This window comes from Notechis scutatus, chromosome 9 (assembly GCF_049901735.1).
Source record: "Notechis scutatus isolate UNSWTSFEM ecotype Mainland chromosome 9, rNotScu1.2, whole genome shotgun sequence".
Lineage (NCBI taxonomy): Eukaryota > Metazoa > Chordata > Lepidosauria > Squamata > Elapidae > Notechis > Notechis scutatus.
In genome coordinates this window covers 5,989,104-6,007,043 of record NC_142017.1, presented here as the reverse complement: position 1 = coordinate 6,007,043, position 17,940 = coordinate 5,989,104, and the positions used below count along the sequence as shown (strand labels likewise).

General features: G+C 41.1%; 1 protein-coding gene across 1 annotated transcript in view; it reads left to right on the top strand.

The window, feature by feature from the left end:
• Nucleotides 1-17,940, top strand: part of ADCY7 (adenylate cyclase 7) — a 70,484-nt gene that overhangs the window by 46,665 nt on the left and 5,879 nt on the right. The window contains exons 11-24 of the mRNA XM_087971482.1: nt 276-461; nt 1,166-1,209; nt 2,859-2,912; nt 3,597-3,677; nt 5,511-5,592; nt 6,588-6,685; nt 7,838-7,922; nt 8,738-8,875; nt 10,186-10,233; nt 11,362-11,421; nt 12,820-12,980; nt 13,777-13,858; nt 15,532-15,687; nt 16,996-17,142. Of these exons, the coding sequence (XP_087827608.1) occupies nt 276-461; nt 1,166-1,209; nt 2,859-2,912; nt 3,597-3,677; nt 5,511-5,592; nt 6,588-6,685; nt 7,838-7,922; nt 8,738-8,875; nt 10,186-10,233; nt 11,362-11,421; nt 12,820-12,980; nt 13,777-13,858; nt 15,532-15,687; nt 16,996-17,142 (1,422 nt within the window). The remainder of the gene's footprint in view (nt 1-275; nt 462-1,165; nt 1,210-2,858; nt 2,913-3,596; nt 3,678-5,510; nt 5,593-6,587; nt 6,686-7,837; nt 7,923-8,737; nt 8,876-10,185; nt 10,234-11,361; nt 11,422-12,819; nt 12,981-13,776; nt 13,859-15,531; nt 15,688-16,995; nt 17,143-17,940) is intronic.

The following is a 17,940-nucleotide window of genomic DNA, read 5'->3' as shown; positions in this document are numbered from 1 at the left end:
TAGCAGAAAACAATACTTAACCAAGGAACTACAGAGGAGAAAACCACATCCCCGCCAATACTGACAGGGCAATCTATGGTATATAAACAAGAGAATAAAGCCCACAGTCACCAATACTGATCACGTAACCGAGTTGGGTCTTGAAATGTCTGCAAGCAAACAACCAAGCTCAGAGAGTACTAAGGACTCCCTAAAATAAAATAAATAATATGGCCAATGTAATCATTAAATTATATTCTGTCTGTCTGTCTGTGTCTGTCTGTCTCTCTCATTAGTCAAAACAGCGTGCCACCAACAACCATTTCCCTCAATCCAGAGTGCAGGATGGCTTGAAGATGAGGGCCTCTGTCCGGATGTCACGATACTTGGAATCATGGGGGGCAGCACGTCCTTTTTCCCACCTGAACCACCGAGAGAGTGTGAGCAGCGACACTTCTGCGCCCAACCGTAGACGCAGGAAGGTGAATCATTGCTGGGCGTTTTTTCAAAATTGTCTTCCAAGCACAAGTCCTTGGTTGAGATATGGAGGCGTGCATGAGGTTTCTCACAGACAGGAAAAGGAGGAGTTGAAAAAGGTCTGTACAGAAACACATTCCTTTTTCATGTCTGTGATGTCAGGTGTGAAAGAACAAATACACGTGCGAAGGTCCAAATTAAACGTACTTATTGCTACTCAGGTCCACGCACAGGAGACTTCCCAACTAAAGTTAGCAGCCGCTTGGAGTTCGATAAGGGTCAACCGCATTCAAGGGTGGTTGGATTTAATTTGCTTGTGGCTATGTAGGGAGTATAGGCTGATCCATCCCCAGGTTTCTGCCACTCCTCCTACAGTGGCTGTGTTTCCCATTTGAAATGGAGATAAGATAGGATATATGTTAAATACATAATTTTGTAGCAGAAAGAGTGGAGAAGATTGAGGATGGAGAACATCTATTTAGCGGTTTCGTAGACCTCTCGGGCTTTTCACTTGTTTACCTCTTATTTCTGAAGGGGACATTATAGCAACTCCCAACCATTTATGATGTTTTTTTTTATCTTCTGGAGAATTGAGCCTAGATATCCCCTTTATTTATAGATGCCTATAATGTATTTCGATTACAAAATCTACAGGCATTGTTTACTTCTTTAACAAATAAAATCATCTTCATGCTTTCTTCTTGCTTAGGAGATAGCCCTGCAACTCGCGAGTCGTCAGAGGACTTCGGAGAGGCAAGTTGCATATTCCTTCTTTTTTGGCCTGGTTAAGACTTTGCTTCAGTACCTTTTCTTCATCCTCCAGCCTTCAAAATGCTTTATAACGAAGGAGAAAGATCAGCATGCACAACAGAATGAAAGGAGAGTCTATATAAACTCCAAACTCTCTCTTTAGGTTTTCCTAAAGAAATGGAGGCTGTTACGGAAATAGTATTTACTGTTTTCCCTACCACAAACTATGACTCAAACAGGCACTGTTTTTCAATCATTTATTACGCTTTTCTTCTCCAATCTGGTGACATGTTGTGACCAGGACTTTCGAAATTCCTGGGAAAGATGTCCCAAAGGTGCTTTTTCAGGAGGCAACTGGACTTCCTTGTTTTTTTCTCTTTGAAGACATTTCGCTTCTCATCCAAGAAGTTTCTTCAGTTCTGACAGGATAGTGAGGAATAGATGGATTTATATTTCTTGCAGACATCTGGTCATTTGCACCCTTTTAGAGGGTTGTTGAGGCCACTTGGAGAGGTTTATCTGTGTCCTCAGAGTCACCTGAGTAGCACTCCTGGGTTCCTGTAGTCTGCAATTTCCACCCCCTGGAAATCCATTCCTATCCCACACCATTCAAAGGATGTTCATCCCAAATTGTAGAGCTAAAAGTCTGTAGAGATTCTCAGTCCTCCAGTCATGGTTGTCTGTACTTTTTCAGGAGGCAACTAGACTTTCTGGTTTTTTTCTTTGAAGTCATTTTGCTTCTCATCCAAGAAGCTTCTTCAGCTCTGACAGGATGCTCTGAAGAAGCTTCTTGGATGAGAAGCAAAACATCTTCAAATAAAAAACCAGAAAGTCTTGTTGCCTCTTGAAAAAAGCACCTTTGGGACAACCACGACCTGGAGGACTGAGAATCTCTACAGACCTCAGAAAGATGTTTTTTAACTGTTGTGAACCGCTAATTGTTGGAAAAGAAATTCTTGACTTGATGAAAAGAGAGCCTTAATTTGCAGTTAGGGCTCGGGAATTCTGTGGTTGGATATGTGCCTCATCTCCTCCAGCACTTAAACTGATTTTTCATCCCGCTTCTGCCCACATATGAGCATCATGACGTGATTGCAAAGAGGAAGTTGAAAAATAGAGAAACATAACATCACACATTTTCTCCCTTGTCTTCTCAAATTTTCCTCTGTTTTTCTTTCTTTGCTGTGCCTAAAAACTGCAGTTCTGCTGTCTCAAACGTGCTTTTAAAAAAAGAATCCATAAAAAGAATATTAAAAATATTTTAAAATATGAAAGGTGACATGCACTTCCTCTGATGCCAGATGTAGTGTTTTAACTACTGCGTGTTGCCAAAGTAAAGGAAAAATGAACAGGTAACAGAACCATTTGCATGTTTCCTGGTTATTGCTCTGTGTGCTTTTGAGCAGCAGAAACAAGTTATATTTTTATCATTTCTTACACTTTTCAACTGTCTTTTCCAGACTTTTTAAAGAAGGGATGCAAAACGTATTTTTCAAAACTATTTAAGGTTCCCTTGGGAGGATGCAAGCATCCCAGGAAAGATGGCTGTTGCTGTAATTTCGAGGGAAATGTTTGAATTGATTTGCTAATTATCGGCCTGCATATATGCATTCCATCAAACTTTTCTTTCTCTTTATGTATGCAACTGTTAGTTTCGATGGATCGAGACAGCACCACTTCTGTCTTCCTTCTGTTCTAACCTATAAGTGAGTTTTCTGTCCTCTTTTAACTTTCAGTGATTGTTGTTGTTGTTGTTATTTTCCTGTGTGCAAGAGCACTGCTGATAATTCTCCTGTAACTTCTCATTTCATCTCTCTCTAAATGTCCAACCCTGGTAACTTTAAGGCTTGTGGACCGACACAATTGGCTGGGGAATTCTGGGAGTTGAAGTCCACAGATCTAAAAGTTGCAAGGTTGGACACCCCTGTTCTAAAACAGTTGGCATCCCTCAAAAAGATAGCAGTGGCTGGATTCACATGCAGCAAGCTAAACCATAAACCATGTCATGCTGAGCTATCGCCAAACAAGCCGAGGTATGAATTAGGATGTGAATTCAGCCCAAGAACTTCCTTTCTCCAGTGTAAGGCCACAAAAACCACACAAATCCATTCGATAATTGTTCCAGCCATGTACACATTTTGGATGATAAAGGAGCATCTTTACTGCCGTTGAATACAGGTGAAAACTCTTGTCTCTTCTCAACTCTTAATTTCTCGTTCTTGAAATCCTAGCGGCCAAAATTAGATTTTTTTAAAAAAATATTCCTGTTCTCCAGTTTGGGAAGTAATCTTCTAAGATAATGTTGGATATCCCCGTCCCATCCTAGTCATTTCCCTGTATGCTTGGAAGGAATCCTTTTTCAAAGTGTCATTTTCCATGTTTCTTTGTAGGAATACCTCTCAAAAAGGAAGAATGGAGGAAGAAATCAACGATAAGATGATGTCAACCATTGAGGGCCTGAGTTCAGCCAAGTAAGAAAGCAGAAGTGGTCCTTTTGTAGACAGGAGAAGAGATTGCTTCTCTGTTTTCAGTTAAAAAAAAGAAAGGGTGTGACAGAAATGACATCTCTTTATCTCATATGCTTGCGTGGGCTGGATGTAGCCGGTTCATCTGGTACATCTTCAGTTCCTGCTAAAGGAAACGTTACAACCCCCCCTCCCCACTTGATTCATTCTTGGATGGCCCGCAGATTATCCTAAGTTGTTGTAGGTCAGGAGTCTCCAAACTTGGGCAATTTTAAGGCTTGTGGACTTCCCTTCCCAGAATTCCTCAGTCAGCCATGCTGCCTGGAGAATTCTAGGAGTTGAAGTCCAGAAGTCTTAAAGTTGCCAAGTTTGGAGACTTCTGTTGTAGGTAGTCCTTGCCTCACAACCCCAATTGGGAGCAGACTTCCCGTCGCTAAACAAGGCAGCTTTTAAGTGAGTCACACTCAGTTTTACTACCTTTTCTGCTGCGGTTGTTAAGTGAATCATATGGTCATTAAGTACATCCAGTTTCCCCCCATTGACCCCGCTTGTCAGAAGTTAGCCGGGTGTCATGCCCCTGTCAGAATCTGACTCAGAGGAGGAAGTCGAGCAGCTGACAGGGAGTGGGAGTGTGGTTCCGTTGGCTGTGGAAGAAACTGGGGAAGGGCAAAGTGCGGCTGGGCAGAGCAGGGAAGAGGTAGAACAAGGGAGAAGAAGTTCAGAGTAAGACCCAGGCCCACCCCCTCTTCATCCTAGGGCATCCAGGGAGGAACAGAAAAGAGAGCAACGTGGGTTGCGTGGCTTACGGGAGAGGAAAAAGCCCTGATTCCCTTCATTAGCTGCAGCTGGGAACACAGTGTTTAAAAAAAGGAAGCTGAGCACAGCAAGTTGTTGGGAGCAAATCGTGAATTATCTGGTATCATCAAGGTGTTCCTGGCATCTTCCCAACTGTCTGTGTTTTGCTCTGCTTTCAAGTCTGCAATTCCTTTTTGTGCCCGGTCAAGTTAATTACTGCAGCATGGTTTTTATGTGGATTTTTATTTACAGTTTGTATGTACTTTGTTTTCGGACTGAATTTCCTCCACTTAAAGGTTGTTCCTGGGAGAGTTTTTCTCCAGCCAAAGATAACTTGGCAAAGTTGGAGATAATAAAGGGACTCTTCTTGCTTATTTGACTGTGTTGCCTTTGTGCCACACCCCGGATCATCACAGGTGTTGTAACTTCGGATGGTCACTATGTAAATGTTTGTAAGTCAAGGACTGTGTGTGTTATTTGAGATTCTTCGCTGCAAAACAACCATGATGTGGCCCAGTCTAGGTTTAAAGACAGCCTGTTCCTCTTTAATATTGCAGCTCCTTTCTAGAGTTCTAAATTGGCTTCAACTTTTCATCTAAAATTCTCTCCCTGCTAGATGCTAATTAGGAGGTCTAGTGTTACAGGCTTTTAAAAGCACTTAAAGCAAAATTAAGTCTTAATTTCACAACAACTACAAATGCAGCAACTACAAAGACGCCATAGAGGCTAGATTGTTCTAAGAAATACATTTTGGTTCGGTAATGCAGGAACCAACGAAAACTTCATTCAGAGCTGCTCAATCATTTAGAATCATATTCTACATTTTATCTGGTTTTGATTGAAGATCGTAGAACACAAAGTAGAAAGTTTTGTATCCTTCTCCTTGTTTTATTGCTCTGGGTTGTGCTTTCCTTTATTTGGTCCAAATTCTAATACTTCCGTGTCTTTTTTAATAGTCAGGTCTTCTGAGAAACAAACCCTTTACTTAAAATAATTATAATTTCACATTTGGAAACAGGCTCTGTTTTCTCTTCCTTCGTGCAGACCATGGTGCGGTCAAAAAGACGATTTTCGTGGACTGTGTGGGTTTTTGCTGTGCTTTGTCGAAACAGGACTGGAAAAAGAGGTTTGTAAGACATTGGAGGAATGTTTACCAGGGTGAAATCTTTCAGAACTCAAAAACGGTTGAAACGGTTGAAAAGGAAGCTAACCTTAACAAGTCAAAATGTAATCTTACGGTTTCCTGTTTACAGAATTTTAGGCTGAGACAAAATCTTCCAGCTTCAAGCAGTGTCCCAGATAAGGGCATTTTCAGATTTATTTTGAATATTACTTATGTTTTTTTTTTTGAAGGAATCTGATGCCTCTTTAGTTGGTAGGATTATTTAGAGGTAATATCTAAGCCAAGGGTCTTCAAACTTAGCAAATTTAAGACTTGTGGACTTCAACTCCCAGAATTCCTCAGCTAACATGACTGGAGGAGGAATTCTGGGAGTTGAAGTCCACAAGTCTTAAAGCTGTCGAGTTTGAAGATCTAAGAAGTTGCCACAAAGAAGAGGGGATCAAATTATTCTCCAAAGCACCAGAGGGCAGGACAAGAAGCAACGGGTGGAAACGAATCAAGGAGAGAAGCAACCTGGAATTAAGGAGGAACTCCCTAACAGTGAGGACAATTAATCAGTGGAACAACTTGCCACCTGAAGTTGTGGGTGCTCCAACCCTGGAAATTTTAAAGAAGAGGTTGGACAACATTTGTCTGAAATGGTATAAGGCTTCCTGCCTGATCAGGGGGTTGGACTAGAAGACCTCCAGGGTTCCTTCCAATTCTGTTAATCTGTTAATCCTTGATTTACAACCACAGTGAGGGCCAGAATCTTAACCGCGGGGATTCTGCAATGGTCATAACTATGAGGACCGATCATAAGTCATTTTTTAAGTGCCATTGTAACACCTACTAAACAATTGGTTATAAATTGCGGATTACCTGTAATCCTATGTGTGTGTAGCAAAGAAGTTATATGCTGGGGCTCATTCTGTTTATTTATTTATTTTCCCTCTGTGACAAAATCACCCCAAAAATGTTATGAATATATCGAGGCCTTTTCTGTTTCTTTTTTACAGTATCGCACGATTCCTATTCCCAAACTGAGGGGTTATTTTGTGTGTGCTGGCATTGTTCTGCTATGCATGTTTACAGTACAGATATGCATTACATCAGGGTAAGTGTTGACTTTATTTTTATTATGCCATCAATCCAGTTTGTGTCTTCTTCGAACCCTAACAATTGTCTACGCATCCTATTAAATCAATTAAATTGGCAGTACTTTCTTTCCTGCAGAGATATATTTTAAGAAGTGATTGGAGAGCCGTTTGTCTGAAATATTATAGGGTCTCCTGCTTGAGCTGGGGGTTAGACTAGAAGACCTCCAAGGTCCCTTCCAACTCTGTTATTCTATAACTCTTATTTTCGCATGTTCAGAAGAGGCTTCTCTACAAAAACTAGTTTTTTTTTTTTCCCTCACAGAGTAGAGGAGTAAGGAATAGAGTAACAAGGAAATAAAAAAGCAACCCAGGCTAAGGTTTTCTTTTTCATGTGCTGGTTTTCCACGTACCTTTATTGTCTTAAGTACCAAGAGATTATTTTTTATTTTATTTATATGCTGCCTATCTCACCATTTAGCGATGCTGGGCGACTTTGCAATGCCATAAATAACTGTCTAAAACCATTAAAAGGTTAGGAACGTCAAAAGCTTGAAAGTAAAACATTAACATTAATTACAAAATGGGTAAAAGAAAGGGTGGAGGTAATATTTTCTCCTAATCTACTAGCCTCCTTCAACTCAAGGAGAAGGATTTAAAGGAGAAGGAAGAAGAGGAGGAGGAATAGGAGGAGGAGGAGGAAGAAGGAAGGAAGGAAGGAAGGAAGGAAGGAAGGAAGGAAAGGAAAGGAAAGGAAAGGAAGAAAGAAAGAAAGAAAGAAAGAAAGAAAGAAAGAAAGAAAGAAAGAAAGAAAGAAAGAAAGAAGAAAAGAAAAGAGAATTTCCCACAGATCTGTATCTTCCTCAAAGCTATGATTATATCTACTATTTCCTGCATAGTGAAAAGCCACTTAGGAGAAGAAGAAAAAAAGCACTTGGATTGTGTGATCCTAATTAAGATTGAACATCAAACTCCAAATCTTCAGGCACCAGCTTTCTAATAAAGTCCTTTGTGGAGAACTTACAATTTCTAAATTCTTTAATCTGCTTTTGCTTGCTCTTTCCTTCCTCGTTCTCTTATTCATCTTAGTTGAAATGTTAATTTATATTGCTAATCCATGTAGGATAAGCCAGGCGCAGAATCAGTCAATCAATCCTCATTCTCTCTTTCAGGTCACAAACCTTAGGAATCTCATTTGGGGTGGTAGCAATCATCATGGGGCTGATTTTGTGTGTCTGCTTTGCAGATGACTGTTGGGTAAGTAAAAAAAGGAAAAAAGAAAGGAACCCAAAACTCTAGAGTAGTTTTTCTCAACCTTGGCAACTTTAAGATACATGGGCTTCAACTCCCAGAATTCCCCAGCCAGCATGATAGCTGGGGAATTCTAGACGTTGACGTCTACACAACTGTGATGACCCAGGGTGGGATACAAAATAAACACAGTCACAAAAAACAGGTGAAGTCCCTTTTATTCCTTCACTTTTCTTCCAAGCTCCAAATATCCTTGACTGGAGACAAAAAACTCCCACACAAACAGTTACAACAAGAAGAAAAAAGCAACACAAACCAGGCAAGATAAGGGCTGGATGACGTTCACAGATATCAGAACACATACTGGGAAGGACGCCAAACTCAGAGAGGAACCATAAACTAGAGATATTTCCGTGCTTTGTTTCCAGCATTCACCCGTACGCATGTCCGTCCTCTTATCCAGTTGTCACAGCTGCAGCCCATGAAGAGGATCAAGGCCCTCTCCTCCCCAGTAGACCATGTCTCTCCCTGATCCTCTCCTTCCCGCGTGCCCTAGGATGAAGAGGGGGTGGGCCTGGGTCTTCCTCCGAATGCCCATCTGGACTGTGCCCTTCCCCAGTTTCTTCCACAGCCACCGGAGCCAGACTCCCACTCCCTGTCAGCTGTTCCACTTCTCCCTCGGAATCAGTTTCTAACAGGGATATGACACGGTCGTAATTTTCCTCAGAACTGCACACACACATGACAATGTGGTGTATCAAGAAGGTCTATGGTACAGGGGATGAATTTGCCATCATGAAATCTTTCCTCTCTGTTGGCAGAAATGCTGCGCGAAGCGGTGGGCACCAGCACGCTACTTCTGCCGGGTGTCTGAGAAAGTGGAGACGATGCCGTCCGTCAGGCTCCCCCTGGCCATCCTTGCCCTCGGCTCGCTGCTGATCCTTGCTGTTTTCAACCTGGTAATGCCTCCTGTTGAATGTTAATGGGGAAGAAAGCACGCAGTGACCCTGCTTGTCTCCACCTGCAGTCTTGGCTGATGGGAAGGCCTGATACAATAGGATGGGGTGGGGTGAGATGGGATAGGATAGGATAACCTTTACTGACCCTTTTTTTCTGTGAAAACACTGGCACACATTAAAAAATGAAATTCTGATGCCCACTCTCGAAAGAATATCAATACCGCGTTTCCCCGAAAATAAGACCCTGTCTTATATATATTTTTCCACCAAAAAAGGCACCAGATCTTATTTTCGGGGGATGTAATCCACTGACTAACCTCACTTGCGTGCGTTGTCCCCGGCCTCCTTTTCGCTGTCAGAGGCCTTCAGGAACCACTTCTTCTGTGGCCAGCTAGGCTTTCCTGAAGGCCTCTGCAGCCGATAAGAGAGCTCTGGATCGATCCAGAGCTTTGTTATCAGTGACAACGGCCTTAATGAAAGCCTTGCCAGCCTTGATGGCTGCAGAAGAAATGGGCTGGAAAGGCAGAGGTCGGGGTGTGCGAGGCCTGGCTACAACTGTCCAAAAGTAAGTAGTAGGGCAGCTCCACCACCCCCATCTCCACCCTAGTTTAATTTTTACCTGTGCACTCTGGAGTGGGTGGGGTCTTAATTAGGGCTTATTTTGGGGGTAGGGCTTATATTGGGTGCACGTGTAAAAATCAAGCTAGGACTTACTTTCAGGGTAGGTCATATTTTTGAGGAAACAGGGTTTCTATCTATATCTATATATCTCAAAAGAATATCCATAACTATATATCAATCTATATCTATCTATCTATCTATCTATCTATCTATCTATCTATCTATCTATCTATCTATCTATCTATCTATCTATCTATCCATCTATCTATCTATCTATCTACTTACCTACCTCCCTGCCTACACACCTACACACCCATACATGAACATACATGGAGAACAGGAAAGGACTTAGAAATAAGGGGAATCGGACAGTAAATGAGGTTGTTTGTTATTGTGTGTTTTCCTATTTTAAACATCTTGTCAGTGTTTCAACAATTTATTAGCTGGGCCACCCGAATTCAAAAGTTCCAAAATTTACCCCAAAGGTGTTTCTCCCCCACCCACCCCAAAAAAAGGCAACTGGACTTTCTTGGGTTTTTCTTTTTGCTTCTCATCCAGGAAGCCAATTCCTCTGTCCCTTCAATCACCCTCTTTTCCTTTTGAAAACTCTTGCTGTTTTGGCAATAAAATGTATGTGTTTTGAATTGCCACCAGGACATTTCCTAACCAGCTTTTAATGTCTTCATTAGCCAGTGAGCCAGTCTGGTGGAAATCATGCTTCGTCACATGCCAATCCAGTGAGTAAAAAGCTTATTTTATTGGCTAGAATAATTGCTTGGGCTTAATAGCAGGTGTGATCTGCCTTTCGGCAGGTTCTTATCTCAAGGTGAAAATAGTCTACGTAATGTTTTGATTATAGCCTACACTGACTTTACCTGAACTATCTAGCTTTTCCATCACCTTTCCGTGGAATTGATTTGTGGTTGCTGCCCACAAATTGCCCTTTTTAAACAAATGCTTGTCACAGGACAGGAAATTTCCAGATGAACCTTGTTCTGTGTTGGATCTGACCTTGATAATGCTTGCCTTTATAGTCTGTTTAATGCTCTTGGCTAAAAGCCGGGTTAAAAATTAGAAGGCAAATGATCAGAGTGACTTTGGAAATGTTTATTTTGAAAAAAATAATAATAATCCCATGCATAACTTTTGGTTAGGGAGGTGGTGTGTGTGTGTGTGTGTCATCTTTCCAGGCAGTCCTTGAATTACAACCATTCATTTAGTGGTTTAAAGTTACTATAGCGCTGAAAAAACTCTGTTAATCTGTACGTCTGTAAAAGGGACATATGTCCATTTTTCGCTTTTACAACCGTTGCCGCCTTCTCCATGGTCACATGATCAAAATTTGGGTGCTTGGCAACTGGCATGGACTTATGACAGTTGTATTGTCCTGGGTTCAAGTGCAACCTTCCCACCTGGCTTCCGATAAGCAAAGTCAAGCCAGATTCACGTAATGACCGCATGATTCCCTTACCAACGGCAGTGCTTTGCTTAACAACATGGCCAGAAAATGAAGCACAATTCGTTTAACAGCTGCCTTGCTTAGATCATAAATCGAGGACAATCTGTAATTGTCTTTGTAGCCCCACTGGAAAATATTTACCCAGTCAGACTAGAACTACACTTTAACTGAGATAAGGTATAATAATGATAGTATCTTCCCTCCTTCTTATATTTCCAGTAAGTCAGGAAGAAGCCGACTTCTGAGCCCCTTTCAAAATTTACCTTGTTTCCCAGGACTAAAGAATATTTTATCCCCCTTGCATGTTTCTTGTCAGGTTTCTCCTTACAGATTTGCTTGTGTGAAGCCCAAGTTACCACCTCAATAATTATTTATGTTTTCCCCTCCCCACCCCTCCCAAAAACAGGTGTCAGGAAACAGTTCAAATACTGAAGATGGATCGCCGAATATGAATATGATCTACCCGGTAAGTGAAGATGGATGTAATATTTTAAAAATACAGATTTGGGTCCCACCCTGGGCAAAAGTTAGTTGTGAATGTATCAAGTCCATACAGGTGGACTTTGCTTAGTCACTGCCTTGTGCAGTGACCGTTTCAAGTTACGACCCTGTTGCAAAAAACAAAACATTGCAACCCAGGGGTGCTTTGACAAGCTTCACAGTATCTCTCAGTCCTGCAGTTGCCATTGCAATCAGGTGTAGGATCTGAGCTGTTTCCATTGGAAGTTCTGCTCTTGATTTGGCATCTTAACAGCAACGGGGATTCCGTAAAGTTGTGCCTGCTAAATCCTTCTTCACAGTTGTGCAGAGAAAATGTGTCTTTTTGCTTTGCCCAATTTGCTTAACATCAAGATGCAGGGCAAGTGTGTCCAACCTTGGCAACTGTTAAGACTTGTGGATTTCAAATCCCAGAATTCCCCAGCTAGCCCTGCAACTGCCTTGTGCAGCCCTGCTGGCTGGGGAATTCTGGGAGTTGAAGTCCACGGGTTTTAAAGTTGCCAAGGTTGGACATCCCTGTAATTTATATAGGATGGGATGGAATGGGATGGGATGGGATGGGATGGGATGGGATGAAATGGAGTAGAGTAGAGTTGAGTAGAGTAGAGTAGAGTAGAGTAGAGTAGAGTAGAGTAGAGTAGAGTAGAATAGAATAGAATAGAATAGAATAGAATAGAATAGAATAGAATAGAATAGAATAGAATAGAACCTGGGAGGTCTTCTAGTCCAACCCCCTGCCTTGGCAGGAAACCCTACACCACTTCAGACAGATGGTTATCCAACATCTTTTTAAAAACTTCCAGTGTTGGAGCATCCACAACTTTTAGAGGTAAATTGTTCCACTGATTAATTGTTCTAACGGTCAGGAAATGTCTCCTTAGTTCTAAGTTGCTTCTCTCCTTGATTAGTTTCCATTCATTGCTTCTTGTCCTGCCTTCAGGTGCTTTAGAGAATAGCTTGACTCCCTCTTTTTGGGGGCAGCCCCTGGGATATTGGAAGACTGCTATCATATCTCCCCTAGTCCTTCTTTTCATGAAACTAGACGTACTCAATTTCTGCAGCTGTTCTTTATACGTTTTAGCCTCCAGTCCCCTAATCCTCTTTGTTGCTCTTCTCTGCACTCTTTCTAGAGTCTCAACATCTTTTTTATATCGTGGGGACCAAAACTGAATACAGTATATTCCAAGTGTGGCCTTATAAAGTAGTATTAACATGTCGCGTGATCTTGATTCTATCCCTCTGTTTATACTGGCATGCACAATATTTTAAAACAATAGTAATAATAAGTCCTCTGCTACTAGTCTGACGTGAAAATATTTGCTAACTCTTGCTTAAATCCTTCTTTTTTTTTTTTTTTTTTTACCAGTATTATGCCTACTGCTGCATTCTGGGCTTCATTGCATGCTCCGTGTTCCTTCGAATGAGTTTTGAACTCAAGCTAATGTTGCTCTCGGGAGCCATCGTGGGGTATTTCGTCATATTTAACAGCAACCCAAGTGTCACCTGCGACCAGGAATGCGCCGAGAAGTAGGAAGAACTTGTTATCTCGAGAGTAACTTTGCCAGGGAGTGGGCTGAGGTGGGGTGAAAGCCATAATGAAGTCATATTGAAAGAGATCAAGTAATTCAGGTCTGTGGGGACTCTTTTAAGATGCCATTTCCCACCTGAAAACATTGTGGTGGTGCCTATTGCTTGGACTGGGTGCTACAAAATGTGATAAGGGCCCACTGGATTGTTTCTTTGATGTCGCTATTGTAAATAGCATTTGCCTTTCTTCTAGTTGCATTCTTTATTTTGAGCACTGAAATGAAAGTTCTAACAAGTTTGAAGTGACCTCACATTTCTCCTTCCTTCCTTCTTCCCTCCCTCCCTCCCTCTCTCTCTCCCAACACACATCCTCTCTCTTTCTCTCCTTCTGTTCATTCCTTCCTCCCTCCCTCTCCTTCACACAAATACGCTTCCTCTCTCCTCCCTCCCTTCCTTCCTCTCTCTTTCTCTCCTTTTGTTCTTTCCTTCCTCCCACTCTCCCTCTCCTTCACACAAACATATTTCCTCTCTCCTCCTTCCTTCCTTCCTTCCTTCCTTCCTTCCTTCCTTCCTTCCTTCCTTCCTTCCTTCCTTCCTTCCTTCCTTCCTTCCTTCCTTCCTTCCTTCCTTCCAGAAAACCACTTCACTATTTCTCTTGAGGAAGATACTTTTAACAAATATTAGTGCAAGTTTTCTTTCTTATGCATTATGTAGTTCAGACTTTTGGATCTTTTCAATCATAAGCATGTGTATTTCATGTAATTGTTCTAATTTGTTCTTTTATTTTCCACTTCAGGCTTTTTATAAAAAATCCCAAAGTGATGATCAATTTGTACCTGGCACTCTTTTATATAACTCTGGTTCTGTTGTCCAAGCAGGTATGGATTTTTCTGTGGCTTATGTTCTATATCACCTCAAATTTTCAGCCCAGTAACTGGGAAAGTTGACCCCAACACCAAGAAGTGTCCTTCTGTCACTCATTATTGTTCTTTACATCTGTCATTGTCATTGTTGTTTGTTCACAGAACAAATGTATCAAATCACAAGGGACACAATAGAAACTAAACTGTGAATAACTAAAACATAGATTTCCTTTAAAACTTGGAAAATAACCTAACTATATTGCAAAATTTTCCCCCAGTCCTCATGATAGAATAGTATCTGGTGACCTTTTCTGAGAATTCTGAAATTCTCAGAAATCTGCTAGGATAAATGCATTTTCTTCCATAGAATAGCCAAAGTAATTAGCAAAGAGCAATCCAGAGTGGCACATTCAGTGTGATGAACAACTTAACAGAATAGGATATTGATTCAACACATCCTCCATGGTGGAGCAGGACTTCTGTAAGCGAAAGCCATTGTTGCAAGAACATGAAGCTTGACGTTGACGTCACAATGGACTTTTGTCATTATTTTCTTAATGCACAATTTTAATGCTCAAAAACTATATGGAAAGAAGACAAGAGTAAACCTTTTGAGCCATGAGGGTGTGACAGTGAAAGATATTGAATCAAACAGATTCCTTTTTCACAATAATGTTGTTTTCTGATGGAACTCCAACTAGTGCCTTTGGTAACATCTGCTTCCTAATAGTGGAAATATATTATCCCTGTGTAGCTAGTGATGCTCACAAAATCAAAAAGAACAAATCCCAGCCCTTTGGTACACATATAAAGCATTCATTATAGTCTAATTTTCCCCTGAAAGGCACATTGCTATTTTAAAACTGCATTTAATTGTTTATCCCAAGGCATTGCTCTGGGATGTCTATATTGAATTAGCAATCATTTGATATTCTTCTTCTTAATAATTTTATTGTTTGAGCTGTATGCCTGTGAAGTGGCTATGATTGCGTGGATCTGAGCATAAATCCCCATAGATGCGTGTCTGTACAAATTTGGGGCCTTTATATTAAAATGTAATGGCAAATTATCCATCTACAACCATTACAGTTCAGGGGGGAAATGAACGGTGATTTAGATAGGGAGGTTTAAGTGCCAAAAAGCGGAAATGGACCATGTTGTATTTTTGTTGTTGTTGTTAAGAAAATACAGTGCCTTATTCCCTTTAGAAGTACAATTTATTGTTTATATTTGTTATACGCTGCCCAGAGTCACTTGCTCATCAAATGGGTGGCTCTGTAGATTAGATATAGATATAGATATAGATATAGATATAGATATAGATATAGATATAGATAGATAGATAGATAGATAGATAGATAGATAGATAGATAGATAATATAATTGGATAGGTAGGTAGGTAGGTGGGTGGGTGGGTAGGTAAAGAGATAGTGATAGAGATTTGAGAGATAATTAGTTAGATTGTAAGATTGTTAGATAAATGGATGGATGGATGGATGGATGGATGATAGGCAGATCCTATACATCTTAAAATTTATAGGGATCATTGAAACATGCAAGTCAATCAGATTAAGGGGATTGTATCTGGGTTGTGATAAATCAATTGTTTTCTAACCTTTCCAACATCAACATGGGATAAACTTTGTATTTGTTGCTGATAGTTTTGGTAACTGTCTGTTTGTTTGCAGATAGACTATTATTGTCGGCTAGACTGCCTGCAGAAAAACAAATTTAAAAAAGAACATGAGTCATTCGAAACCATGGAGAATGTAAACAGGCTACTGCTGGAAAACGTCCTCCCAGCTCATGTGGCGGCTCATTTTATTGGGGACAAATTAAATGAGGTATGGAAAAATTCACCGTAATATTACGTAGCAGATGTTCAGTTGAAGATGCTGGTAGCACTTCAATTGATCTTGAAGAGTTGGTCATCCTTGCCCTCAAATTAAGAAGAAAGCAGTAGGGTCCTAGGTACTAAGAGAAAACTCATTCTCAATGGCTGGTTCATATAACGCAAGGGTCTTCAAACTTGGCAAGTTTAAGACTTGTGGACTTCAACTCCCAGAATTCCTGAGCTAGCATGACTGGAGGAGGAATTCTGGGAGTTGAAGTCCACAAGTCTTAAAGCTGTCAAATTTGAAGACCCCTGAATTACAACCCATTAAGCCTGGCTCCTTGATTAAGTCACCATGATTATGTTTAGGCATAATAGTAGGTCATAAACCATGATTTACAAGCCACAGAGCCTGGATTCCCATAACAGATTAAGCCAAAACTAGAATAGAGTAGAATAGAATAGAATAGAATAGAATAGGATAGGATAGGATAGGATAGGATAGGATAGGATAGGATAGAATAGAATAGAATAAGAATAGAATAGAATAGAATTCTTTATTGGCAAAGTGTGATTGGACACACAAGGAATTTGTCTTGGTGCAAATGCTCTCAGTGTACATAAAAGAAAAGATACATTCGTCAAGAGTCAAGAATCATCAGGTACAACACTAAATAGTCACAGGGTACATTAAGCAATCAAATCATACTGGGAAATAGTCCATATAAAGCGACATTAAGTTACAGTCATACAGTCACAAGTGGGAGGGGATGAGTGATAAGGAGTGATGAGAAGATTAATAGTAATGGTAATGCAGACTTAGTAAATAGTTGGACAGTGTTGTGGGAATTATTTGTTTAGCAGAGTGTAACTAAGAATGTTTAGCAGAGTGTAACTAAGTAAATCTACTTTAGGGTTATTGAAATATCATCCCACCCACAACTGGATCCAAAGGTTTGCAGTGCTCTTTTGAGGAAGATGCCACATAAGTATCATCCATCATCATAAACCTGTAGAACTTCAAGTGTAAGAAGGACATTCATCTTAGGGAGTTACTTCTCAAGTGCTCATTGGGCATTATAGATTCTCAGGAGTGACCAAAGAAGAGTAACACTCCTTAGTACCAGTTGCTGTGACGAGCTCCTTTGTTGTAGCACCTAATTTTTGACTTGTGTGCAATTTCGGTGAACTAACTAGAGAGGAACTTGGTGTGTCCTTGTTGCCTTGGTTAACAAGGGTGGGTGGGTTGGAGGGGGTGGGAGTGGAAACATAAAGTTGAAAGCAATTGTTCATGAACCTATTACTGCATGTCCCTTAGGATTGGTATCATCAATCTTATGACTGCGTCTGTGTCATGTTTGCCTCAGTCCCTGACTTCAAGGTATTTTACACGGAGTGCGATGTCAACAAGGAAGGGCTGGAATGTCTTCGTCTCCTGAATGAGATCATTGCTGATTTTGATGAGGTATCTCCTTTTATTGACTTTGGCTTCTGCAGTCCTCAGTGCTTCTCAAACTTTGGCAGCTTGCAGATGTGTGGACTTCAACGTGCTGTTTGGGGAATGTTTCAAGCCCACACGCTTTCCAAAGTCGCCAAGGTTGAGAAACGCTACTCTACATAGTTAGATTTACTACTTGAGAATCTGTTCCTGAAATATTTAGAAGTGTTTGTTCACCTGTGTGATAGATCCATGCCTCAGGCTTAGTAGACTCCAGCTGAAGCAGATGAGAATGATAGATCCAACTCCCACGTGAGGTTTTGGAGGTTGGTGGATGATGGGTGTGTCTCAGCAAGTGGCAGTCCCAAGCTAACCTTGTCTGAACTGGAAACCCTAGAAAGATCAGGCCTGGTTAGCACAGATAGTCCAGAGGTGGGTATTCAGCAGGTTCTGACCAGTTCTGGAGAACCGGTAGCGGAAATTTTGAGTAGTTCAGAGAACCAGCAAATCCCACCTCTGACTGGTCCCACCAACCCCATCTATTCTCTGCCTCCCATTGAGTCCCAGTTGATCGGCTGGCTCTTCTTTTATTGCCTTGCACAGGAGAACAGAGCTGGAAAGCAGGTTAGTGGGGTGGGGAGGGAAGGGGGATTTTGCAGTATGTTTCCCCTGCTACCCCCACCAAGCCACCCCCACCAAGCCACGCCCACAGAACTGGTAGCAAAAACAATTTGAATCCCACCACTGAGATAGTCCCTGACTTACAACCACAACTGACCCCACAAATTTCTGTTGCTAAGTGAGACACTTATCGAGTGAGTTTCC